At 42.3% G+C, this 26,263-nt stretch overlaps 1 protein-coding gene and 1 long non-coding RNA gene across 2 annotated transcripts; one reads left to right on the top strand and one right to left on the bottom strand.

Moving 5' to 3' along the window:
* Window positions 1–2,014: 2,014 nt before the first annotated feature.
* Window positions 2,015–4,011, top strand: LOC103703280 (growth-regulating factor 1). Its single transcript, XM_039131505.1, has 5 exons — window positions 2,015–2,204; window positions 2,284–2,505; window positions 2,603–3,017; window positions 3,143–3,579; window positions 3,684–4,011. Exons 2-5 carry the CDS (start codon window positions 2,304–2,306, stop codon window positions 3,689–3,691), a joined length of 1,062 nt encoding a protein of 353 aa, XP_038987433.1. The 5' UTR covers window positions 2,015–2,204; window positions 2,284–2,303; the 3' UTR covers window positions 3,692–4,011.
* A 10,120-nt stretch (window positions 4,012–14,131) lies between these two features.
* On the bottom strand, window positions 14,132–20,392 carry LOC113462488. The gene is made up of 2 exons (XR_005513866.1): window positions 18,281–20,392; window positions 14,132–16,865 (listed from the first exon to the last, which is right to left on the bottom strand). It is a non-coding gene; the product is annotated as an uncharacterized LOC113462488 (long non-coding RNA).
* Between the last annotated feature and the right edge of the window lie 5,871 nt (window positions 20,393–26,263).

Below are 26,263 nucleotides of genomic sequence, written 5' to 3'. Positions count from 1 at the left end.
TCATCTACAAAATCACAATTAATTCATGAACAACTAATAATATTCATGAATTATAGACTGATCGATCAGCCCGATCAGTCACATCGCTGATAAAATATTCATGAATTATTCATTTTTTCTTTTAATTTGTCGAGTCTGCCGACATTATGAAAAATCAAATGCGACAAGAGGCTGACTTGTGACCAAAAAATCCTTATTGATATCACAAAGAACATGGATTGAGTCTTGGATGCCCTTAATGGTGCTTTATTTTTAGGCACATTCTCAATGCACCATGTCAGCACATATACTACAATGTCGACAGCTCTTGGCATTGGCTGACAGCAACAACAGTCTTAAGGGAACCTCCATTCTATTATTTACATAATGACAATTATATATCCAGCTTATAGTCAATATACAGCGGCCTTAGTTCGATTATGATATTGTTTACAAAATAAAATATTTAAGCAATGCCTACTAGATCTTGATATGGAAAAGTAATATAAAATGCTTACTATTATTTGGTTAAATTGCCATAACTTCTGTTCTCACATAAATGTTGATAGCAATTTTGGGCCATGACCAATATATAGCTGCAACTTGTGTCATTGAAGAATTGGAATAGCTGAGAAAGGGGTGCAAAGATGGTGTACTCACATGGTATCGCATCCTTCTGATCTTTGTGACAAGTTGGTGATTGGAGGGGGTCAGTAGCTTGCAAGGCCTCATATAAATCATGCCATGACCAGAAAAAAGCCAAAAAGGATTTATGGTGGAATGGAGCCTCCCCCATGCCTGTGTTCAGAAAGAAAACAGTGGAACTGCTGCTGTGGGTATCCATTCTATCTCCTTTGAGTGAGTTCCAACCTGCATGCTTTTAGGTTGCTTTATGGTCACTTGTTCGAGTTGCAATGGCCAGCAAGTGGAAGGCAATGATCCAACTCAGGCCCATATGTTCCTCATTTTAGTTCCAAACATTTTCACATCGTGTACCAGCAATGCACTTCTTTAGTGTGGTGTACCATCATAAGCATCTGATAAATGTCTCAACTCAAATCATATCCAGAAACTCCATCAAACCCCTTAGGATTTAGATAAAGGTATTAAAGGAGACTGAAACAGACAGTAGTACTCTGGTGACCAACTTGAGATCAAATCACCTTCCTGCAGCCTTACCTCTATAATTCTCCTCCATGCCTTCTTCTTCATAAAGCCTGTCTTTGAACTATCTTTAACCTTCCAAGTACTGGACATAGTTGGTGGAGAAGAGAAGAGGAGGCATTCCGAACTCTCAATTTCCTTACCAGTTGGTGACCATAACAACACCCCAGGTTGTATCATCTATTTTCTCAAATTCAAAGTAGAAACCAAAGCAGAGCTAGCTTCAGGTGAGGAAAGGTGGCATTACCAGTAGAGAGAGAGACAGAGAAAAAAAGAACCGCAAGTAAAACAATAAATTATTAAGAGAAGAAAGGAAGAAACAACAGCAAAAAGTGGGAAGCCGCAGTAGAAGAGTACAGTGTCTCACAGCTTTTTTTTTCCCTCTCTCTCTCTCTCTCTCTCTCTCTCATTGTTTCCGCATCTTTACCATTACTTTGTGTTTTAGTTTAACTCCCAAACAGCTCTTTTGTTTATGAGTTTCCGTAAAGCTGGCAGAAGAAAACAGCAACAGAAGGCACCAGAGCACAGCAGCTTGGTTCAGAGATAGAGAGAGAAATATCGAGCTAAAGATGGAGGGAATAGCTCTGCTCCCTTCTGGTTGGCAGACCTGCACCTGCCCCCTCCTGCTCCTGCTCTCAGCCATAATATAAGAGCAGAGTCTACTGCTCTCAGGTGGCAGAACCACCTGCAACCATTCTGACAGCCATTAGCATTTAACTAGTGGCTTTTTTTACCCGAGTGACATGGAAAGGCATGCACCATGTATCATCACTCCACCACCCAACCCTTTTGCTCGCCCTTTTCCTTTTCTTTTATTATATTTTATAAGTCTCAGGAGTCTTGATTGATCCATGCAACTACACAGAAGATTCTGCAGCCTACACTCTGCCTCTTGACTGAATGACCCATCCTATGCACCCACATCATAAAATAATCCCCATCCTAATATTATTGTTTATTATAATTTCTCAAGCTCCTCAGCATTAAATGCAGGCTGCCCTCCCCCCCTTCCTCTCTCTCCTGGTTGTGACATCTAACTCCATACAAATATATCAATAGATGTAAGAAGCTGTAACTTTGGTCTCCTCTCTCATTTCCTCCTCTCTCTGTTTTCAGCTCTTCTCCTCTTCCTGTTGTTAGGTTTGTGGTCTGGTTTTGAGATGATGATGAGTCGGAGGAACAGCTCTAGGTATCCCTTCACACCATCTCAGTGGCAGGAGCTGGAGCACCAGGCTCTCATCTTCAAGTATATGGCCTCAGGAATCCCCATTCCCTCTGATCTCGTCCTCCCCTTAAGGAGGAGTTTCCTGCTGGATTCCACCATTCCCTCCCCAACTCTGGCCTTCCATCCCCAGCCTTCGAGTAAGTTTCCTTCCTCTACATAAATTTTTTTTGTCATCTACTTCCCTTCCATGTGGTTTTTTGAGAAGAAACTGGGATCTGGGTCTCTGAATGGCAGTGAGCTGGGGCTGGAACCAGAAGGGTTTTGGCAGGAAGGCAGAGGATCCTGAGCCAGGGAGGTGCAGAAGAACTGATGGGAAGAAGTGGAGGTGTTCCAAAGAGGCCTACCCGGACTCCAAATACTGTGAGAGGCATATGCACAGAGGCAAAAACCGTTCAAGAAAGCCTGTGGAAATGTATTTGGCCACCAGTCTCCCCTCTTCCACCTCTTCTTCCACCACCACCACCACCACCACCTCCACCTCCCACACCCCCTCCCCCTACCCCCCTCCTCCTCTCTCCATCTCCACTCCAGACTCTTACCACCTTCTGTATACCTGCCACCCTTCTTCTAGGACACCTGGTGTTGGCCTCAACACTCCCCACTTCAATCTACATACTCCATCCTACACCCAAGCTGACAAGGACTACAGGTTGACATTCACAACTCTTACTCTCTCTCTCTCTCTCTCTATCTATATCTATCTGTCTGTCTCTCTGTCTATGTATCTATGTAGGTGTCTCTGTAACTAGTGGTAATGAATGAGTGGAATGGCAGGTATTGTCATGGAATGAAGGATGTGGATGAGTACTGCTTCTTTTCAGAGGCCTCAGGAAGTGAGAAGGAGAGCTCATGGCAGTTCAGGCCACTAGGGATGAGCTTACTGGGAGATACCAAACAGGGGAGCTCTGCCCTGCAGCAGAGCACTTACTCTCACTGTGGCAGGGATGCAGAGGAGAAGCAGCAGCACTGCTTTGTTCTGGGGGCTGATTTCAAGCTGGAGAGGCCTCTGAAGGTGGAGAGGGAGCAGGAGGAGGGCCGGAGGCCTCTGCGCCACTTCTTCGATGAGTGGCCGCAGAAGAGCAGAGACTCATGGGTGGATTTGGAACGGGAGAACTCCAACCAGGCCGCTGCCTACTCCAAGACCCAGCTCTCAATCTCCATCCCCATGTCCCATCACGACTTCCCGGTCACCGCTTCCCGAAATCGCAATGGTGCAGTCCTCATTGCCCAATGCCCCCTCCATCCCAATACATTGCTTTCTTCATTCTCGTATTAATCCTTTTACCACCCATCTTCCCTTTCAATTGTTTTGCAGCCGAATGACTGAGTTCCGAAAGGCCGTCCGTGTGAGCTGAGGCCAAACGACTCATCAAATCTCCATGGTATCTTGTCAGAAGACACAAGCTGTTTTTCAAATGGGCTTCAATGCCCTGCTTGTTTGTTCCCCATTTGTTTGTTCTTTTTCTTTGTCGACTGTTTCTGGGAGAACTTCTACATTCCTCACTTTGTTTCCTCTGGCTTTGTTTGTTCCAATGGCTGAGGAGAAGCCTTCAGGACTCAGGAGATTGTTTCATCTATAAATATGTCTGTCATGTCTTCTATTATCTCTGTCATCAATCTATCTGTGACTAGTTTTCTGATTTCCTCCAGCTCTGTGAACCCATGAGACAGCTGGTAATGGTATTGAAGTAGCTCGAGCCATTAACTCGAGTTCAGCACAACATAATGACTCCTGTTAACTAGATTTCCTCTACTCGATTCAACTTCTCTAAATGTTTCAGGTTTGTTGCATGTCATTGAATGGTGTTGCATCCCTCAGGCCATGGACCACACTGGATTGCTGTCAGATTGCGCTCTGGTGGCGGTCTAATCACTGGACCCCATCACTTAAATTTTCTAGTACTCACTTGAGCAGGCTATTAACCTTGGCCTGACACAAGGAGGGGGGGGGGGGGGGGGCACAAGCTCTTCCTCCCTTGTTGGTCCCTTCGATTTCTCTTGTACTAGAATCTTTGCTTGCCTAGTATGTTCCCCATTCCATAGTGTTACACTGTTCTACCAGCATGGCGACACTTTTGTTGCCAGACCAAAGCGTTCCAAAGGGCCTCAGGACATGCACTGAATCTGATGATTCAGAGCAGTTCCTCATCACAAACCCAGAGTAATCTCTTTATTGTTTCTGTTCCTAAAAGTGAGCATTCAGAATAGGGGACAAAGCAAGTCTATAATATACAACTAAAGATAAGGCATGCTGTAGGTTTCTGAGAACCCCGTTTCCACAGAGACTTTTGTTCCAGTTCTCTTTATATAAAAAAGAAGAAGAAAATTTAACAAATCTTGTGGAGCTAACAGGTTTGAACCATGAAATGGCGCCATACTTCGCTAATTTTTTTTAGGAGCTTGTCCTTGTAAGTGTCAGGAGATGGTAACTGTAGGAGGATAAAAAAAATTAACCAGGTAGAAAGAGAATATAGATGGCATCTTCCAGTACGAAGCTAGGAGAGCATTATTCAAATAGTAACTGCTTGTTGAAAAGTGTCCCAATAATTAGTAGTTCACAGCAAACCAGCTGTTAAACGAGTGTATAATTTTTTGGCTTATTGAGATACTCAGAGATTCTTAAGGTGGTCCTCCTAGTTTATTTCGAGACTACTTAAATGAAGGAATCCAATGTAATTTACTTTTGTTTTAGACACTAAAGATCTTCACATCTTGTTCATGCCTTCATCCTTTTAAGCATGGTATACCATACCAGTCCAAATCGGATGGTATGGAGCGCTCAGTATGCTAAAAAAATTTCTATCGTACCGACACTGTGCTAGTATGGCACCGGTACAAAGTCTGATACCGAAATAGTGTACCTTACTTTCAAACATAGTCTTCATGACATGATCAGATTCGGAGAATGTGGTGAAGCAGAAATAATACATGTGAGAGCATGAATGAGAGAGAGAGAGAGAGAGAGAGAGAGGAAAGTGGTTGACCAAATGGATCTTGGGAGACCAGAATTCATCAATAATGTGGAAGCAGCAAAAGATGACTGTCATCACTAGCCTTCTAAAGCAGCTTTATGAGATAAAATTTGCACTGGGGTTATTCTGTTTTTTTAAGTTGTGGGGTGTGCCTAGGAGCAAAGATCTAGTTTTATTGAGTGGTTGTTTATTGTATATGCGACTATAACAAATCAACAATGCATTGGAGTTCATTGTAGATGCACAGTTAAGCACGTGCTTGGACGAGAGTAAAGTAGACGATCGACATTGAGAGTATGCTAATCTAGTTAGGAGACATGGAGATGTTTGTTAATGTAAAGCAAAAGATAATAAAGTTTGACTACCCTCAAAAAACATCATTTCTAGCTAATTAAATGGAGTATAATCTCCTTTTAGCTTCATTCTTAGATGCTCAGCATACGAATTTATATGAACTTTATTTATTTTCCTATCTACAACAATGTTCTTAAATCAACCGATTTAGTAAAATTCTGGTTCTGTGACTGACAGGAGCCTCAAAATTACCATACAAGAATTTCAAAGGAGAAAATGTATTTGATATCATGACTGTGTTTCTCATTTTACCATGGGCACAAAGAAATAATTCACTAGCAGCTGCTTTCTCCAAATGAGAGATGACAATGCTTAACAAATTTCGCCTATCCTGAGATAATTTCCACCCCTAGATTCATGTATCAAGTTAGCTTTCTTAAAGACAGAAAAAAAGAAAAGAAAATTGATCACGAGATATCTAGTCATGCAAGATCAACCATCGAACCAGTGGACTCCCTTCCGAATCATAGATGATGCCAACATCCTAAGCCGTCCGATCGTCGATCGATATCGGACTGTACTTGTGTCCATTGGTCCGAGTTGAGGTAGGACTTAAAGGACAATCATTCAAAAGGATAGGGGCATGAAGGTCATTGCACTAGCATGAAGAGCAGGCTTACAGTGGGTAGTTCTAAATACACCCCCCCGATTGCTCAGGACACCCCCCAAAAATTAAAAAAAAATTAATACTCTCTACACCCCCCCATTTGCTAAGGACACCCCTAAAAAATTAAAAAATCCTAAATTACCCTTCACCCTCCCCACCCCCTCACCTAAATTGCTCTCTACACCCCCCAAACCCCCCCCAACCCCGCTCTTCCCCTCCAAAACTCCACTCCAGCCGGCTTCTCCCTTCCGCCCAAAAAACTTCGCCTCAAGCACCTCAAGCACCTCGCCGGCGGCCAAACCCCCTCCGTCTCCCCCTTCTCCCTCGCCCAAAACCCCCCCGTTCCCCCTTCTCCCTCTCGTCGCCGGCATTCTCCCCTTCTCCCTCTCGTCGCCGGCATTCTCCCGGAACCACCTCCCCGGCCATCTCCCGAGCAACGAGCACCTCGCCGGCGCCTCCACGACCACGTCGAGGTAGCTCCCCGCCCCCCCGCCTCCAGTGCTCCGTTCGGCACTGGATCGCCGAACAGAACCCTTCTGTTCGGCTGAACAGTGCCGAACAGAAGCCCTCTGTTCGGCAACACTCAACCGAACAGAAGCCTTCTGTTCGGCTGCACGGTGCCGAACAGAAGCCTTCTGTTCGGCTGCACAGTGCCGAACAGAATGGTTCTGTCCGGCTCTGAGCAGCCGAACGGAAGCCTTCTGTTCGGCTCTGTGCAGCCGAACAGAAGCCTTCTGTTCGGCACTGTGCAGCCGAACAGAAGGGTTCTGGTGCCAAATCGCGTGCCGTGCTGAATTTTGTGCCGAACATTTATGTATGCAATTGAATTATTTTCTTTGATATAGCCTAACATTGAATTTCTATATTTTCAGACATGGATCCCCGTCCCGCCAGAGTTAGACCTATGGCGTCAGCTAGGAGACGTCGTGCTAGGATTGCTTCTCCCGAGCCTGCTCATATGCCATCGGACTCTCCTGAGTCAGAGCATGATGATATGCCCGCTAGGGGCGAAGACGATGAGTCCGTTGGACCATGTCCAGGAGGTCCAGAGGATGAGTCCGTCCTGATCAGTTTCAGGACGCATATAGCAGCTTCCATCTGGAGGCAACAGGTATTGTTTATTTGTTATAGCATTATATTTTGTTTATTGATGTTTTATAAAGTAGTAGTAATTATACATTTATATTACAGGAACGAGCTCCACTAAAGTGCATGAACCATTCTGCCAAGGTTGGTGAATGGAAGTGGTGGTCTTCAAACCAACCAAATACCAGGTTCAGAGCACTATTGAGGCAGTCGGGCCTCGTAGAGTTAGTACAGTGCTCTTATCGATTCATCGATAAGATTCTGATTTCGGGCTTCGTAGAGAGATGGCAGCCCGAGACGAACACCTTCCATATACCATTTGGCGAGATCACTATCACGTTGGATGATGTATCCGCCATTTTAGGGATTCCTGTCGCAGGTTCCTCAGTATCAGTTTCTCCTGAGAGGATGAGTGATCGGGATGCTGAGAAGCTACTTGTGGAGTTGTTGGGGGTGTCAGCTGGAGACGCGCGTCAGGAGGTACTGTCATCGCGCGGTCAGTCTGTGAGGATGGAGTGGCTGAGGACTCAGTTTCACTCTGTATCTGATAGAACAGGCAGCAGAGGATAGAGTGTGCAGCACGAGCCTATTTGTTATTTTTGTTAGGCTGCACACTCTTTGCTGATAAGAGTGGGACCAGGGTGCCTATAGCGTATCTGTGTTTACTGCGGGATCTGGATAGGGTGAGCACATATGCCTGGGGTACAGCTGCCTTAGCATATTTGTATCGGCAGTTGGGGATTGCGTCGAGGTCATCAGTGAGACAGATCAGTGGTTATATGACGCTTCTGCAGGCATGGATTTATGAGCATTTTCCAGCACTCAGTCCTCACCCGTCGCTCGAGTATACTGATGCCAGTCCCCGCGTGCACCGCTGGATGCCCGGTACTCCATCCCGTACCACGATGGACCATTTAGTGGTTCTACGTGAGTCATTGGACCTTTTGAGCATCGATGAGGTACGTATCATATTACCATTTGCTTGTGTTTGTCAGTACTTTTAATATGCGATATAGTATAAAACTGAAATGGACCTTTTGTTTTACAGGTTATTTGGGATCCCCATCATCGGCTTCGGGGAGATCGCCCATATATACCCGTCGCATTTTTTAGTGGCTCCATCAAGTGCCTTGATATCGTAGAACCCTATCATCCAGAAAGGGTTCTTAGACAGTTTGGTCGTATTCAGACCATCCCTCGAGCGCCACTAGCCCCTACGCGAGCCAACAGAGGTTCCACAGCAGGCTCGTACCGGATACATTACTCCTATATGGATCAGCTTTGGGAGCGGTGGGAGGACCACGTGCTGAGCCAGGCGAGCAGGAGCCACCCAGTTACCCGGCCATCAGACAGCGTACCGGGATACATGGAGTGGTATCTCCGTATCACGCACGTTGCAGTTCAGCCTCCTCATCTGCGCTCGAGTACTCATTCTGGAGCTAGGGGAGGTCATGATGATGCTGACATGCACCGGCGGCGTAATGCAGCTGCACTCGGTATCAGTACCGACATTGTACGGATGGGTCCCTCAGAGGCTACGTCACTAGGTGCCGGGCACCTATATGATGCTATTTCTCTGATGCATCAGGTACTTCTGGGTGATGAGCCTGGCCCGAGTACAGCACCCTCTCATTCGGATCCAGGACCCTCTCATTCGGACGTACAGCAGTACACGCGTCGACGATGGCGTCATAGGGATTGATGATGGAGCCTTTGTAATCTTTGTAAAGCCTTTGATATTAATGAAAAATATATATTTTTGGTACATTTACGTGTAATCTTTGTAAAGCCTGGCCCGTTCTATTTTACACAAATATAACAGTGCACATAACAATCAATCTAACAATGCGAAGACAGATATTTTTTGATTTATATTGATGATGGAGTTTCACAGTACATGACTCTAAGAGGCCAAAAAAATTTACAACTTTCAAAAATTGTACATATATAAATAATCAATCTAACTCTACTGTCTCGCTAATTATAACATTAGGTGAGATGCTTTCTTTGAACTGTTGAATCCGTGCTTCATATGAATTTTCCCATCCGGTAGCACAAGGAAGATGATATTTTCGCCAGTTGGTCGCTACTGGCGGAACGGGATGTCCCGGCAACAAGAACACCTTCAAAATTAGAAATAAGAAAATATTAATAGCTACAAAATTATAAATAAGCAAAATTAAATAAGCAAAATTAAATATTCGCAAGTGTTGTGAACGTAGTACCTCAACAAAATGATTTCCATTTACGAATCCGATAGCGATATCTTTGCGGGATAGAAGAGGTACTGGCACAGAACGAAGAGGTAGGAAGGTCAGACATTGTTGCAACGAGAGATGGTATAGGACAACATTATAGCAGGATGCTATAAGATGACCCATGTCCGGCATAGTCATCCATCTGTCATATGGTGGACAATCATCATAATATGATAATGCATGAGTGATCTCAGCAATCGTCCCTTCCACACCATATAATGTGCGATAGTGGTCCGAATGACATTGCAACTCTTGCAATAAATCCTTCCTAACACGCACCCAGTCATCTTCTCCAAATCCCAGTAAGTCAGCTATTGCCCTAAATCCGCAATTCCCATCAGCTTTTACATCCTTGATATGCTGGATGTATGGTCTCAAGGCAGAAGGAATAGCATCAATATAGATAATGGGCGTATGTGACTGGGCTCTAGTACGAAAAACCTGCAAATAATATCAAATGATAGAAAATATGTAACAATGGCAGAACATATCCCGTATCGGCACATCTCGGCACGGCACATCCCGTATCGGCACATCTCGGCACGGCACATCCCGTATCGGCACATCTCGGCACGGCACGTCCCGACATGTCCCGTATCGGCACATCTCGGCACGGCACGTCCCGACATGTCCCGTATCGGCACATGACATACCGGCACGGCACGGACCGTCCCGTAGACGTTGTGATACCTATTGTAAGGAAATAAATATTTGGTACTTACCTTTTGCTTGGGCCGTCTCTTTTGAATCTGAGTAGATGGATTGCGGATGGTAACTTTCTCAACACCAGGTGAATAACTATCCTGTCCAGATAGAACCAACTCAAACGCAGACGGGTCACGTTGAGTAGACGTATCAACCTTCAGTGAAGCGCGCCCACGTGAACCGGTCTTCCGTTTTGCAGGCTCTAAAAGAGGTGTACTATCTGGACTTGCAATCTCTCGTAACTTCTTGATCATCTGCAATTGAGAAGCCCCATCTAACTTCTTGAATCGTAGCGCAATCAAATCTAACTCTGCATCACAACTCAACTGAATTGGCTGCACGGGGGGGGTAGGCAGAATATCAAGTTTCCTCCAATGAGGATCTATGCAGTCGAGAGGAATGGGCCGACCTTCCGCCCTGTACCGCGCAATCTGGTGAGCACATGGTATACCATGTGTGCGTCGAATAGCGCACCCACAATTTGAATCATCAAACCCAACTGAATTGGCTCGTTTCGATTGGGCGAGGACATGATTTAACGCACTTATAGATATGAAACCTCGCAACTCTTTGAATTCAGCTGGCTTGAAGTTGTGCTGCACTACCAATAAACTCTTCTCCAATGAGGCTTTAACGGAGCTGTGCTGCAACTCAATCAATCCATGTATTCTAGTCCAAGATGACTCGAAACTTCCTTGGCTTGATCCAAGCTGCTTTTTGAGCTTTGCATGTGCACTCTCGACCCTAGTAAACAAATGAAAGTTAGATATAAGAATTGAGGCAAATTAAAATTAAATGAGTCTTTATTTGTGATACCTATTTGTCGTCACATTTCCGTAGTGCCTGCATGTATCAGTCCACGCCGCAACAAATCTTTCCTTGTATTTGCTCAGCCAAGTATCTGACACATACTGTAGTGCATCTGGATAGGTACCGAACTCTCTCTGCAGTGCACTCCAGCGATCATTATACTCGTCTTCCGTGGAGGACAGCACTAGTACATTCCAACTCATAATAAATTTATCCCATTTCTCCTTCAATTCGAAAAATTTTTTGCACTTGGCCAAAACATTCCTACTAATATGCCATCTACATAATAAATGTCTAGCAGTAGGAAATACTCTATGAATTGCATTCATCAAAGCCAAGTCTCTATCTGTAACAATCAACTCAGGCAAAACATCATCAGCTATGACACTGCGCAATCTCTCTAATGCCCAAGTATAGCTTTCTTCCCCCTCAGAATTTAAGTATACAAAAGCAACTGAAAATGTCATGTCAGTAGATGTCACCCCCACAATCTCTAAGAGCGGAAGACGATACCTATTCGTCTTGTACGTGCAATCCATTATCAACACACGGGGAAATGCACGGAACAAATCAATGCTGCCAGGGTGTGCCCAAAATAAGTCATGCACAATATCCGTATTAGTACAATTCCTATGCCACTCAATATATTTAGCCTCTGATAATTTACCTAATAGATGTTGCATTTCAGACCTCCCGGCTTTCTCTGCAACCTTAAACCGTTGACGTACATTGTAGATAGTCTTGATAGTCGTAACATTGAGGGCATCTCTTTCCTTCAATGTGGATAATATGTCCTTTGGACGAACCAAACTCTTCGACATATCCACTAACAATTCCGTCTCCTGCTCAGATAATCTCCCTGCATATGAGTGCCCCTCCAGATTCTCTGCAGCGGGATGATTGTGCACTCCACATACGACCAGTAATATCCAATCATCCGCAGTATCCAATTTCTTTCCTCTTAATGCAAAAGGGCATCCACACTTCTTTGTCCCACAGGCAGTCTTTATTCGCTTTTCTTTTGTGGTTTGGTACGTCCCACCCCTCTCACAACCTAACGTAATTCTGGGTTTCTTAGAAATGGTACCTGCATCGGATGATTTGATTACAACAACAAAACCATTTCGCCTCCCAGCTTCACGACACCAATTACACAAGTCCTCTCTACTCTTGAAGATCTATACATTAAACAATTTATGTAAGTACACAGTTGTAAAAATAGCTCGCTAAACTAATACAAAATTGCACAATATATTATAATACCTCGTAAGTTGTAAATTCGCTTGTGTAATCCAGTACAAATTCTGATCCAATTATACTCGATTCGGTTGTAGCATAGCCCTACATATAAAATAATTTATCACCAAGAATTAATGAATCAGAGGATCTGTTCGGCACAAAATTCAGCACGGCACGCGATTTGGCACGAGAAGGCTTCTGTTCGGCTGCAGAGTGCCGAACAGAAGCCTTCTGTTCGGCTGCAGTGTGCCGGACAGAAGCCTTATGTTCGGCACTGTGCAGCCGAACAGAAGCCTTCTGTTCGGTAGAGCGTTGCCGAACAGAAGGCTTCTGTTCGGCACTATGCAGCCGAACAGAAGCCTTTTGTTCGGCGATTCAGTGCCGAACGGAGCACGAACCGTGAAAAAAAAAAACTTTCGAAACAAGGTGGAACACGTACCTTTGCGGCCGATTCTTCGTCCCAAATCACTAGTTGCTTGTCCATGCTTCGAATGGGGCTTAAATCTCCTTCAAAGATCGCCTAAACGATGTAAATGGATCGAGGGGTTTAAGGGGGGTTTGAGGGGTGGTTTTTTTTTTTTCCTTTCAAAACGAAACGGAGGAGGAGACGGAGGAGGAGGAAGGGGGGTGTACTGAGAAAATTTCAAGGGCAATATGGTAATTACACTAAAGGTTAGTTTGGGTATTTTTTTTTTGGTTTTTGGGGGGTGTCCTGAGCAATCGGGGGGGTGTATTTAGAACTCCCCGCTTACAGTGTGCCCGCGGAACAAAAACAAGACAGGACCGGCCAATCCGGTCCGCCACCCAGCGGAGGGCAAAATTATTACTGCCGGCAGCGATTGCGCGGGGCCCGGCCCGCACTCGAGCAGCGTACCCTAATAAGGAACCATTCAGCCCCCAGGTATTTGCTTATTTACGTAAATGCCATCATCCCCAGCAAAGCTTTGTCTCATGGAGCACCGAATCAAATACCATATTTCGAAGAACAAAGATGGACCATAGCTAACCACTCTGAAGACACTCTTTGGATTAGAAAGAGTGAGCTTCCTAATGCGCTCCAAGATATGCAGTATTTTAATTTTTTTAGATGTATCCATATAAGATCTGTATACTCATCTGTTTTAGTGCAAAAAAAGAAAAAAAAAAAAGGCTAAAAGTATTGCCATACGAGCTTATAAGCCAACATCCTGACACAAGAATCAACAACTTATTACACCTGTTTGGAACCAGACAGAGCTTACATTCATCCTAAACCAAATAGAGGTTAAAGATTAGCCAAGGAAGAGAAATATTTAAGGAGAAGGTTTTTGTATCCAAAGTGGATGCACAATTATGCTCAAAAAGTGATTTCCCTTATCCTGATTATTTTGCGGCTTCGGTGACCTTGAGTCCCCCCAAAAAACAGGCATCCTATAAAATCTATCCATCATATAAAAATAATGATGGATAGATTTTATAGGCATCCAAATAGCGCCCCCCCTAGCTCACACTATGTTCTTGATGAAGGAATAGTAAGATGACAGCAAGTTTTTGCTACTTGCATGCTTCTGTGTTCAATTACCTGTAATTGCATATTCATATAAGGTTTTGCTCTAAAAGAAAGCATGAATTTCGAATGCATATCCTTACCTATGATTGTATTATCCACAGTTCTAGTTGTTGTACTAGTAACTCTGGCTTCAAGTCCTAAAAAATAATAACTTATATTTCAAATTTATTAGCAACCAAACAATAGCTTAAACATCTCTACATGTTTCTGCTACTGACATCTGAATATATTATATTCTTAGTTGAGAACAAATACAATGGACAAGGGGGCTTGCACTTGCCGCCCGGGGAAGAGATGGGGCTTCAGTAAAAGTAAGCAGTCAATCGGATTTACGAACTCTGGAGTAAGCGAGCATCCAGGGTAGAACACATGTGCGGGGCCCCGTCTTACTGCTTGACCTCTGGGTAAAGCTTGGCCTGGCCTGGGCTTCCCACCTCTCTCCCATAAAGAAACCGATGTAGGTTTTGAAAAGAAAAAAAAAAAAAAGGACCCACAACCACAGTGTTTACCTCAAAGGAAACAACAGAGACAACAGAGTTAATGGCCCCTCATGGTCTCCACCCCAACCAACACTCAAACAAGAACTGCTCCCAAAAGGCCATAACCAGCAATATCTGGATGCTTCCATGCTCTAATCTCAGCCTTCATTGGTCCCATTTTAGATGGCTGATTTCGTGCCGACACCGTGCTCCCACCCTAGGTAGTGATGAACCTTTCAATCACCTAAATCCTGATTCTAGATGAAGGATCATTGAAATCAAATGTTCTTATGGATTGGCTTTATTGAAACAATCTCCGAATCGTTACAGCAACACCGCAATGCTTACATAGTAGATACACTATGTTGGCCATTAAAGATGATGCAATTTTTAGCAGCAAGCATGTCTTCGTATCCTCTTTGTATAATCTTCTTTTTCCTGAGTCCAACAAAATTCTGCAAAGTTGCTCCTTAGTTGCAAGAGCTGAAACTGCATTACCACTCAATGGTAGAGGTTTCTCCTGTCATCAGCTCATTGTTCATATCCTATGGCTGTTACGCCCCGAACTTAGAGCGTAATAGGCACCGCATACCTGTATAATAGACCATACAAGCATACAAGGCTACAGATCATATCAAAACAATAATAATTCCTAAAAAGGAGTAGCGGCCTTATCTTCCTCGAGGAAGAAGGAGCCTCTGTTTTGGTTCCTCCTTGGCCACGGGCTGAAGTCGGTTGGGCCTGCCAACTTCAGCCCAATATGGCCTATTCATGGCCTGTTCTCACAATGGCCGTATCCTAGAAAAAAAAAAAAAAAACCTTTTATGGCATATACTCTCTTGCTGATCTTCAGTCTCTCATTATTCAGTGCTGAAGATTTTTACAAGAGATACAAATTGCAGCTGCCTATCCTACCTACGAAAGAATTGAGTTACCATTGCAGCACACATATGGACTAGCTTTTCATCAGATACGTATAAAAGCTTACAACCTTATCTATGATTATCATGTAAGCTGGATTAGAAGATTTGTTGATTCATAGAGCTCTTCCTTCTGCTTCCCTATACCCCTTTTGTTTTGCTAAAACTCTAAATTATGTCTTCTAAAATCTCCATGCATCTTGAATACATTGACCAGGTTTATTTGTTATCCTACGTCACCAAAGCTCCTCAATCCTCACTTTAACAAGGAAACTTATCAAGGTGAATAATTGTCCTAGAATGATCATGACATACAAAGTAAAAATTCCTGTCTTTTCTAACGGCCTTCACAGAAGGACCATTGCTGATGGTTCTTTTACTCTCTCTTTAGGCACTACAATGTCCATCAATCAGTTTTCCCAATTCTCCTCCTTTTCATTCCGACGAAATATTATTCCCTGCACAATTTTAGTAGAGTGAGTGGTTTGTGTGTATCTTCTATGGTCCACTGAGAAATCCCATAATATACACACCAAACTTAAAAGTCATATATAATTTGCAGCCACTATTTTAGGTGAGCATTTACAAATATGGCATACTCTATCCTATAGTTTAAAGCTCGATTTAACTGATCTCGCTTCATTATTAATTCCAAGGACAGAACCAATTAGAGGAAATGTGTCTTCATATTCTGTTCATTCAACCTCCTAAACTCAAGAACCTGGATCCTAGACCCATCCTCAACTTCACACACATGATGAAGCTACATTAGATGGTTCTCCTAGCCTTCTATACAGCAAGGATTAAGTATTTTGCGTTGGTGGTGTGATGCCAAGGAGACAATTATCCCAGGCATGCACATACATGCGCATGTGGAAGCGCACAGAGAAGCACAACTAAAGGTTCTCTTAGCTGGATAAGGACACCTTGGTCGATTTTTTAATAGATTTGGATTGCGCTTGGAGAAGATGTTACAAAATCAATATAGAAATTTACTCTTAACACCATCAAACTCATTTTAGTTTCTGATGGTTCCAAGTAATAAAAGAAATTGTTAGTTTAATGTTCTAGATATTTCCTTTTGTTATTTTTATTTCATGTCTCCTAATACTATATATGAATGAGATGATATATATCATATATTACACTTGTTTCTCAGTTCAACAAAAGGACCATAATTTACTTCGTGCAGTATTTTCACGTAGAGATCCCTACAACTAGTACAGCCCACCTAGCATTGGCACACAACTACTATTGTGTGTATGTCGCATGCTAGGCTGGCAACTTTTACATATCATGCAAGCTGAGCAATGCAGACCAACAGTCAAATCCATGCTATATAGTCATTTCTAACTTTATTCCTCTGCATTTTAAGATAATTTACCTGAATATCCTCGTACCTCCAACCTTCAGAAGCCATTTTATGTTCCTGCATCTTCAGTTCATGGCCCAACATCATGCTTGATATGGTAGAAGCCGATCCGGCAGTCACCTTGTGAGTGCTAATTGGTCTGCAGTCTTTACATTACCACTAATTCATCATAACATTAATCAATCTTATGTAAACTGCATACAGGAGATTGTATAGATCTCTTTATCATTCATTTGAAGAAGCAAAATACAATTGTTGCATCACTTGTCCCTTGCTGCTTATAGTAATATCCCTACCCATGCAAACGACCCACCAAAAATTGGATTTCATGAGCTACACTAGTGCAACATCTAAATATTTAAAGACTTCCAAAACTTAATGAAAATTAGTACAGATGCTTATCATGTTTAAGGGATACATATGTTTTAACACAAGGATGAAACAAATAAGATCACAGATTGAACATCGCATCATGTTTAAATTGGGTATGATTGAATTACTTGTGAACCTGAACATCATTCGATGTTTAATTGGGTAGATGCATCAAAAGAATAAGCAGTTGCATGTAACATTCTTGTCAAACCAACCCTGACGATGTCGACATCAAGATTACTAACATCTAAAATGATGAAAAAAACTGCGTGTTGAAAAGAAGGGAAAGATCTCTGATATAGAACATCTAAGAGGCACAAGGAAAGACGACACTGGGAGTAAGTACCCAAGAAAATAAGCTTATACATATTACATGGTCCAATGTGTCGATGGACCTGCAAAATAGGTGTATCCATGCGCTAATGGAAGGAGATATTTGAAGAAATATAATGTTCATCATGCAAATGGATAACATACGAACGGTCTTCATTTTCGGCATCATGGCCAAAAAAATACACAAATAGTCAAACAAGGAAATAAATTTGTACCAACTTAAGGTGGACTGGAAGGAAAAACGAAACATGCCAAATAAAGAAGTGAGCAAATTGAAAACTACAAATGAAAAAACTCATAGAAAAATGTGATAAAAAAGTACAATCCGAGAACAAACATCTAAGCAAGCTACTTTAACAAAGTTTTCCAGCAAAATTTTGTGGTTGAAATCTATGATTTGAAGAATGACCAAATTCATATCCAACAATATGAACACTGAGGGCATAAACCCATAAGTGATACGAAAAGGATTCAAGGAGAAAAAATAATGTGATAACACACATCTAAGGATGTACAAACCTTATTAGAAGCCTGAATTTTTATCTAGGCTACTGTGCCTACTTCAAAATCTTTTAGAATCTCACTCTTGCACCTACTAACTATGCTTCCTTATTACATTTTCTTTTTTATACCTATCTATTCCCGTGCCTGAACCTGCTCCAGCTTTAGGTAATGAGAACCACCACTCTAATTATTTCCTAGAATATTGGCCTTAGACAATGTGCAAGAGGGTGAAAGTAGAAACTCGTACCAAGCGAACAAGATTTCTTATTGGGACCAAATGCACCAATAAAGCAGGAAATAAACAACCTATCCGGTGACATCAAAAACAAAATAGTAGATTAGCACAATGTACCTAGAGTTGGCTTTGTTGGTTGGCACCCCTCTCATTAGTGTTTGCACTTGGGAGAGTTCCCAGATTCAAATGGTGGCATTTCCACCTTAACTAAAAAAATAAAAAAATAAAAGACAAATGTGAAAAGATGTTAAAAGAGTAGAGCCTATTCAGATAGTAGAAGCATAAAAGCACGTGTAATGCACACCACAGAAAAAATAATTAAATAACATAAAAAAGTTAAATAAAATTTATGTATTTATTCCATTTGACACTTTGTGCAATTAAAATCAGTGGTCAAAATTATTTTTAACCCATGCATACAAAATTCATCTGAATGGGGACTGGATAAAGTTAAGAGGAGTTAAACACATTTGGATATAAATGAATGCTATCATGGTTTTTTTCTTAGAGATGCCTTAATATTTAGTAAGCATTCATTGAATTATTTTTAGGAATGGAAATCAGTATGACAAATGAAGAAGAGAGAGGTAAAAATATTAATCACTATTTATAGTAGGAGAAAAATCTTACACAACAAAAGGAAATGTGTCAATAGGAGAAAAGACCATTAATATTTTGGGGGAAAAAGACCAACAAGATCTAGCTGGGAATATTCCAAAATTCAAAACTCTTGCTTTCTAAAATAGATATGTAAACAAATAATCCCTAATTAATGAAAAATCTAAGGTGATTGAGTTTTGCCAAAGGATGAAATCGGCAAAGCAGTAAGGACATCAAACTCTCTAAGTGGTGAAGGAAACTTGTATGGCAGTATATAGAAAATGAAATCTCACCAGTAAAAAACAAAACATGCAACTATGCTCAGAGGTGACACCACAAAGCTACATCCATAAGTCACTGCTTTGAATGCATTGTCAGGCGATATGCAAGTAACATGTCAGATGCTCTGCTAGTTCCAGGATTTAAATTCAATTTTTACTGCTTCTATGTAGTCATCTGAAAGCTTGTCGTCAGTCTGTAGAGAGGTTAAGGTAGTGAATTATAAACTGATGGCGTACAGTGAAGAAAAATAACAAATTCAAGTGTTTGCTTTTTTATTTTTTTCTTACGCTGCATGACATGGCACAAAAACATCTGCAATTGCTGCTGTGAGCAAATCAGATCACAGGAAAGGACAGAAAGAAATTAAAGAGAGGAGAAGTTTCAGGGTTAGATTGATTTGAGCCTGTCTAGAGAGTCTAATAGAGAAGTTTAAAGGGTTTATGAACTGCTGTTGGAGGGCTAAATCTGTATGGAGCCAAATTTCAGATATGCTACTAAAAATAATGAGGAAGGAGCATGAAGAAGAAGAAGACAGACAGATAGAGATTACAAAGAGAGAAGAGAGGAGGAAAAAGAGAGAACTTGTAGATAAAGTTTTGAAAATATATTTTACTCTGACTCAAGATTTGCAAGGTAGCTAGCCTCTCACCTACATAGGACAGAAGAGCAAACTACTAGTTAGAAAAGACTCCGAAAGTTAAAAAGATGACATACAGCAAGATCATATAGTATCTCTTGCATCTTGCCTAAGTCTCACCGAGGATAGGACAAAAAAAAAGGAATGAAGATGACATTAAAACAAAAGAAAATTAATTCGATAAACTAAATACTCCCTTAAAATCCACTAAGATTCTAATTGATCTTTTAAGAAATTCCTCATGACTGTATACAGCAAATTACAGCTAAGGGGTAAAGTGGAGAGGTAATATCCATTTGAATTCGTTTTCCGTATTTGAATCTATCTAGATATGGTGTACAAATTTGAGCATCTGATTGATATCCAAATCCACCATAAAAAATGGATATGGATATGGATAGACAATTATCCAATCCATATCTGGATTTCTAGTTTTGCTTATAATCATATTTTATCATATACAACATTCATGAAATTTTAGGAAAATAAGTGACCGTATTAACATGGTATTGACTTAAGTTACCTTCCACTTAGTGATATCTTTGATTTGGTGGGCATAAAGTTAAACTATCCGACATATATCCTTATTTAATCCATACTTTCAATATCCAATCTGTATCCGTATCCATTTAAATAAATATTTCTATGAAGTTTATATCCAACTAATATCCTTATCAACATCCATATTCATCAATAAATATAGATATATAATACAATATTATCCCACATCCATTTTTGACCCTAATTATGGCTGTTTTGGATTATTTTCGGTTTCCTTTGATTTTGGTTTAATCCCCTAAAGCCTAAGAGTTCAATTACAGCTCACTGCTATTTGTGTAATGTTGAGAAAAAGAAGAAAAGGAACGAGACTTCGGTTGAATTACTATTCTTCTCCTTTGCGACCTGCTAGTACTAGATCTGATTTTTGCTTACAGATCTAGTCAAAGCATTGAGATCTGAATGCAAATTAGTTGTTGGTCTGCGGTTAAAGCATTTAAGAGATTATCCTGATGACCAACATTAAGGCTTGTGACCCTCCAATACCATGTAAGATAATTTCAGGTAAAGGATGAACAGCAATGTTTTCTTTAAGAGAAAACTCATGTTGAGCACATAGATTGATGAATTGCTGTCAGGCCATCTAATTTTAGTTGTTTTATTTTTCTCCATCTAGTTATATATAAATATACACCCATTTTTGCTTCATGTGCTTTTTTTTTTTTTTTCTGCCCCTTAAACTTAGCAAGCTAACTTAGGAGGGTGCATATTTTTCAAAATAAGAATATGTACTAATGAGACCATGGGTTGATGCCTCAAGGACTCATAAATGGATGGCAATGGATTTAAATATAACAATAGATATTAGTTCACTAGACTAGGTATTTACAAACTTGTATTCTCCAGTGTAAATACGATTAGTGGCTCGTACGAATTTCAGTATTTCATGAGCAAAGGATAAAATAAAAAACCTAATTTGGGACAATATCAGAATTTCAAGAATGTGAATGTAGATCATTGTCTTTATATGATTTCAGTACCATTTTACGGTGGGATCAGAACAAAACCACTCGTCGCAACACTGCACCTGATTTCATTATTTATTGATGAGATCCACAAACCACTTGCAATCGATATGTCATAAGATTCACAAACAGCTCTTAACACTGGCAATAAACCATAGAATTTGGATGTCCACAACAAATTTCCATATCATTTTCATTACTATGATTGGACTGATATAAGATATCCAGTTTCCATGTTTTATTGTAATGGAATTGAATCCACTCATAAGGAATTACTAAGAAGATGGCACAAATGATAAACAATACACATTCCATTCAACAAATAAGAGGAAAAAATCAGCTCAAGGATTATTAAGAACACCATCGTCATCTAATTCTGGATACAGGAAAATGAAAGAAGAGAATAACATCACAAAAGTATTTAGAAAACCAGATTTTCTCAGTATAATACAGAACAGATGGTGGTTTACAGCCTACATTGCAAATCACAGAAAATTAGGAGAAAACAAAGCATAAAAAATCACCAATCAATTACCCATTTTCACAGAGTACTAACGGACCTGATATCGACCGCCCAATTTTTCATTCGGCCAAATCCAATTCAGGATTATCCACATGTCGCTGGGCATCATCAAAGAATCCAATTCTCCCACTCCACACCAAAAGATCCAAAGAACCATCAACAATTTTCGCCCACAGCGGCACGCCAAAGGGGATAAAATTCTCATCTCTCAACTTGGGGATATCCAAATCCCATTCAAGAATCAAGTAGAGGGTCCGGAGGAAGAGGCATGTGTCGCTGTTCTCGGCGCTCCACCTTCTTCAACTGTATTCTCTTGTAAACCAGGAAGGTCCCCGAGCAGCCACCTGAAGGGGCTGCGGCGACCCCGATAAACAACAGCCGCGAGCTTCTCCCCAAATTGAGCTCCGGCTTGCTGGGCGATTTCCCTGGCGACGCTCCGCTGGGGCTGGTGGCGATCAGGGTGGCCGAAGGGCGAGAGGGACTTGGGAGGGGCGGGCGAGGTTTTCCCACGGAGGGAATCGATGATGGAAGCGGAAATCGGGGGGCCGGGCGGAGAGGGGACGCGAGAGGCACGGAAGCGGGGGACAGCGGCGAGGGGGAGCGGGGAGGGGCGGAGGAGGAGGAGGAGACGGCGGCGGAGAAGGAGAAGAGGGAAGAAGAGGGTGAGGAAGGAGACCTCGAGGTTAGGGATCGGGGCTCCATGAGTCCGGGGGAGGGGGAGGGTTAGGGTTTTCGGTCCGTCGACCGGCGGCTCGCCCACCTTCCGGCGAGTACGAAACCGCATAAAGAATCAGAGGGAGAGGAGGAGAGATGGGAATTAGCGGTCCGTTTGATTTATTTTTTTTATTCCCTCTCCGAAGTCCTTGCTCTCTCATCTCCCCTTTTTTTACTGTTCGTCTTCCGGTAATGTGTGTGTGAGAAAGAGAGAGAGAAGGGTAAGGAGGAAGGCGGGGACTCAAACGGTCGGGGAGGGAGAGATCTGAAGATGGAAAGGAGAAGCCGGTGGGAAGAGAAGCTCAGTTTTTGGGAACAGAAGTGCAGACGGTGGGCTATAGGCTTTAGCTTTATGATGTCAAACGGCAGCCACCTTGCATGATTTGCTACTGGGTAAGGATGGTGGCGGTGGAGATGAGAGTGGACATTCAGATTTATTTTTGAATTAAATTTATATTTACTAAAATAATATAAATATGGATAGAAAAGTTATTCGATCATATCCCCAATACCTAATTCTATTTATCATCGTATTTAATTTTGTATAGCATTAAAAACTTTTAAGAAAAAATATATAACCATATTCACATGTTAAAAACTTGATTTATTGTGATATCTTTGATTTTATGGTTATTTAGTTTAATTATTTGATTTATATCATATTTATATCCATACTTTAATCTTGTATCCATATTTGTTTAAAATAAATGAGTTATATTTTTTTTATCTGCTAATATTTACATTCGTATATGTATTCATCAATAAATAAGTATAGATATACCGATGTCGTGATGGATGGAATTAGGTTAAACTCAATTTAAATTATTAACTGTATTTTTTAAAAAAAAAACTTAGCTCATATTCTAAATTTTGAATGGTTTATAAATGAAAAGGAAAAAAATTAAGAAATTAGAAACAAATATAGATATTATATAAATTTAAAACCATGATGAACTATAGAATTAAATATTCCATATTATTGATTGTAAATTATATTTTAAAAATATTTAGGGTTAAAAAATTGTATATTCCAAAGTGGATACAAACTAAATAATGCATATTATGCGAGTATGCTAAATTATATTATATGGTAGGTCCATTTAAATTTAAAATCCATCTTTGTCAATCATAATATATATCTATATTGTATATAAAAATGTTAATAATTTCTAATAATATGCAATCTGAATTATTAAATGTAGTCAAGAAATCTTGATAAAAAAACTATCTGATCATTTTTTTTTCTCTGTATCCAACCATAAACATGTTAAAACTTTAAAATACAAATCATTTATCATTAATTGAATGATAATCCTATCCCTGCAGCCGTCGCCAAAATTCTAATCTTGCTCCTTTTTTTTTGGGGTGCAGAATCTTGCTCTTTTCAACAAGCTAATAGGGCTTCACTTGCACACCTTTTCCCATACCTACACACGACACAACTCTGGAGATGCATCCTACACCATCAGAGTTTGACTCTACCTCTCTCTTCCACTCTAAAATGTCTTTTTCTGTGTCCAATTTTTTTTTCCCTTTTTTCTCTAAGAGCCAATTATTTTTGTCCTAATGATTGGTGACTTTACTTGCCCCCCTAATTTAGATATGGAAACATATAAGAAGAAGAAGAATCAGAACTTCCTATGAATTTTTCAGTCTTTCCACCACGTTTCACCAATCTTGGATGCCCAACCACAATCCTCACACTAACTCAATGTAGCATGTGGCCTTGGATGGTGGAAATGCAACTTCCAATCACTGACTCTTTCAATCAGCCCAAGCATGCCTTTTTTTTTTTTTTTGGCTGAAAAGGGTTCTTCATACAATATTATGCTATCGGAGTACATCCAATAAAGTCAAAAAACACTAACTCGCGGAGTGCCAGTGGCAGCTCCCTCTCCTCCGCCCAAAAAGTGTACCCTGAATGGTAAGCCCGCATAGGCAGCCACCCAGTCGAACCGCTCCATTGGCTTCTCTAAATACATGTTTGGCCTGGACGGCCACCCCATCCTCTCATCATCCCTATATCCTCGACCAGGGGGTGGTCTGTGCTCTCACCTCTCGGCCCCTCCTGAATCACCCGATAACGTGGCCGAATTGCCCTTCAGGACAATCGAGCTGGCCTGCAACACTTGCCGCGCATGGTCGAAGATGCCCCCAGGCAACTCGGCAGCTCTGCCCCTGGAACCGATGTGCTAAACAACTGGTAGCCACCCACTGCCACCAATCCTGGAGTGCGGTCCCGTATCACAAAGCCCGCCACCCCCGTGCGCCTCTTCCAGTATCGATCTGTCGAAGTTGACCTTGAAGAAACTTGGGGGTGGGGGTTCCTAGGTGAAGAACACCATCCTGAGGAGCTGCTAAGTAGGCGAGGGAACTCCAGGTGTCCCGAGCTGTCAAAGGTCCATCTGAAGAGGGCTGATCTCCAACGCCTCATACCGAGCGAACTCGCAGCAAACTCGGTGATACCTGCGCCTCGCTGAAGGGTACGGGCGTTCCTTGCTAGCCGGATCTGATATGCTGTGCCAAGTCGCTCTGATGGCCTTCTGACCTGCCGAGGAAGGGCCACCATCGCGTATCACCTGTAGAAACTGAAGCCTCCCACTCCAGGCTCTTGCGGGATCCCTGACCACTGCTATGTCGACCTCGCCCATGTACACTGGAAAAGCACTGGTCCACTGACTCCCAGCACCATATGCCCGCACTCCCGCGGGGATCCCCCAGCCACGTCTGCTCAACACTGCTCTCGTCGGAAAGGCGGTCCCCTGCACCTTCCATAAAAAGAGTGCCGCTCTCGGGTGAAGCCCAGATCTCCAGATCCCAAGTGCAGTTCTGCCCCCGTTTATGCCCCCGCTGGATGACACGAGAAAGGTCTCCAGCCTGACACTGGTCCGGCAAGAGATGCCTCAAACCCTGACATCTAGCCCCCCACATCCTAGTACCGAAGGGACCGGATCCTCTCAGCTAGGTGTACCCCGAACAACTGTCGTAGTCTAGCATCATCCCACGCTGACTCTCCTAGGGCTAGAAGATCGATACCCCGCAACCCCTCTACTGCCTCAATATCAACCATGGTCGACCAACACCTTAGAGGAACGGTATCCACCCATGGGTCAGCAGTCACATCGATACTCCGCCCATCGCCTATCAGCCACTGGTGTTTGGCGACACCGTCGACAAGTACCTTCCAATCTCGCACCACATGAACGAGACTTGACGCCCGTTCCATGCCCCCTCGACCATATCTGGCTGTCATCACCTGACTCCCACAGCTCGTGTGGCTCTAATAGGAAACCAAGCTGCATGCCGAGCAATAAAACCCTCGCGCCGCTCCAGTAGGGACTGCACCCTAAGACCGTCCTCACTAGTGGGCCGGCAGACCTGCTCTTAGGCCATCCAATGCACCTCGCGGCCTCCACCGTGTGACCCCCACAAAAAGCACCAAAGGAGTTGCTCGATCCTCAGCAAAGTCGACTTCGGAACCACAGTGTTGGCTATGAGATATACTGGCATGGATCCGAACACCGATTTGACCAGTGTCAATCTCCCCATCAATGGACAGGAAAGCCGCCCTCCATCCCTCCAACTTGCTCTGTACCCACTGCACCAGACTGGGACACTCTGCCACCTGTAGTCTACGGCCAGTGATGGGAACTTCCAGGTAGGTCAACGTCTTCTCCTGCTCAAGTATCTGCAAAATCCCTCGGATCTCCTGTCTAACCCTGCTCTCCATGCTTGGGCTAAAATGGATAGTTGACTTGTGAAAATTTACTCTCTAACCAGACGCCGCGCAGTAACCCACCACCATCCTGCGAAGGATCCGT

Source organism: Phoenix dactylifera, chromosome 11 (genome assembly GCF_009389715.1).
Source record: "Phoenix dactylifera cultivar Barhee BC4 chromosome 11, palm_55x_up_171113_PBpolish2nd_filt_p, whole genome shotgun sequence".
NCBI classification, from domain to species: domain Eukaryota; kingdom Viridiplantae; phylum Streptophyta; class Magnoliopsida; order Arecales; family Arecaceae; genus Phoenix; species Phoenix dactylifera.
Note: the sequence above shows the minus strand (reverse complement) of the source record. Positions and strands in the feature narration are given on the sequence as shown.

What these genes read in the sequence shown, in the direction of transcription:
- LOC103703280 (XM_039131505.1), top strand. Translation starts at nt 2,304, where the DNA reads ATGATGATGAGTCGGAGGAACAGCTCTAGGTATCCCTTCACACCATCT. An exon ending in CTTCCATCCCCAGCCTTCGA is followed by an intron (nt 2,506 to 2,602) that starts GTAAGTTTCCTT and finishes TCTGAATGGCAG; the next exon opens with TGAGCTGGGGCTGGAACCAG. An exon ending in CAAGCTGACAAGGACTACAG is followed by an intron (nt 3,018 to 3,142) that starts GTTGACATTCAC and finishes GTGGAATGGCAG; the next exon opens with GTATTGTCATGGAATGAAGG.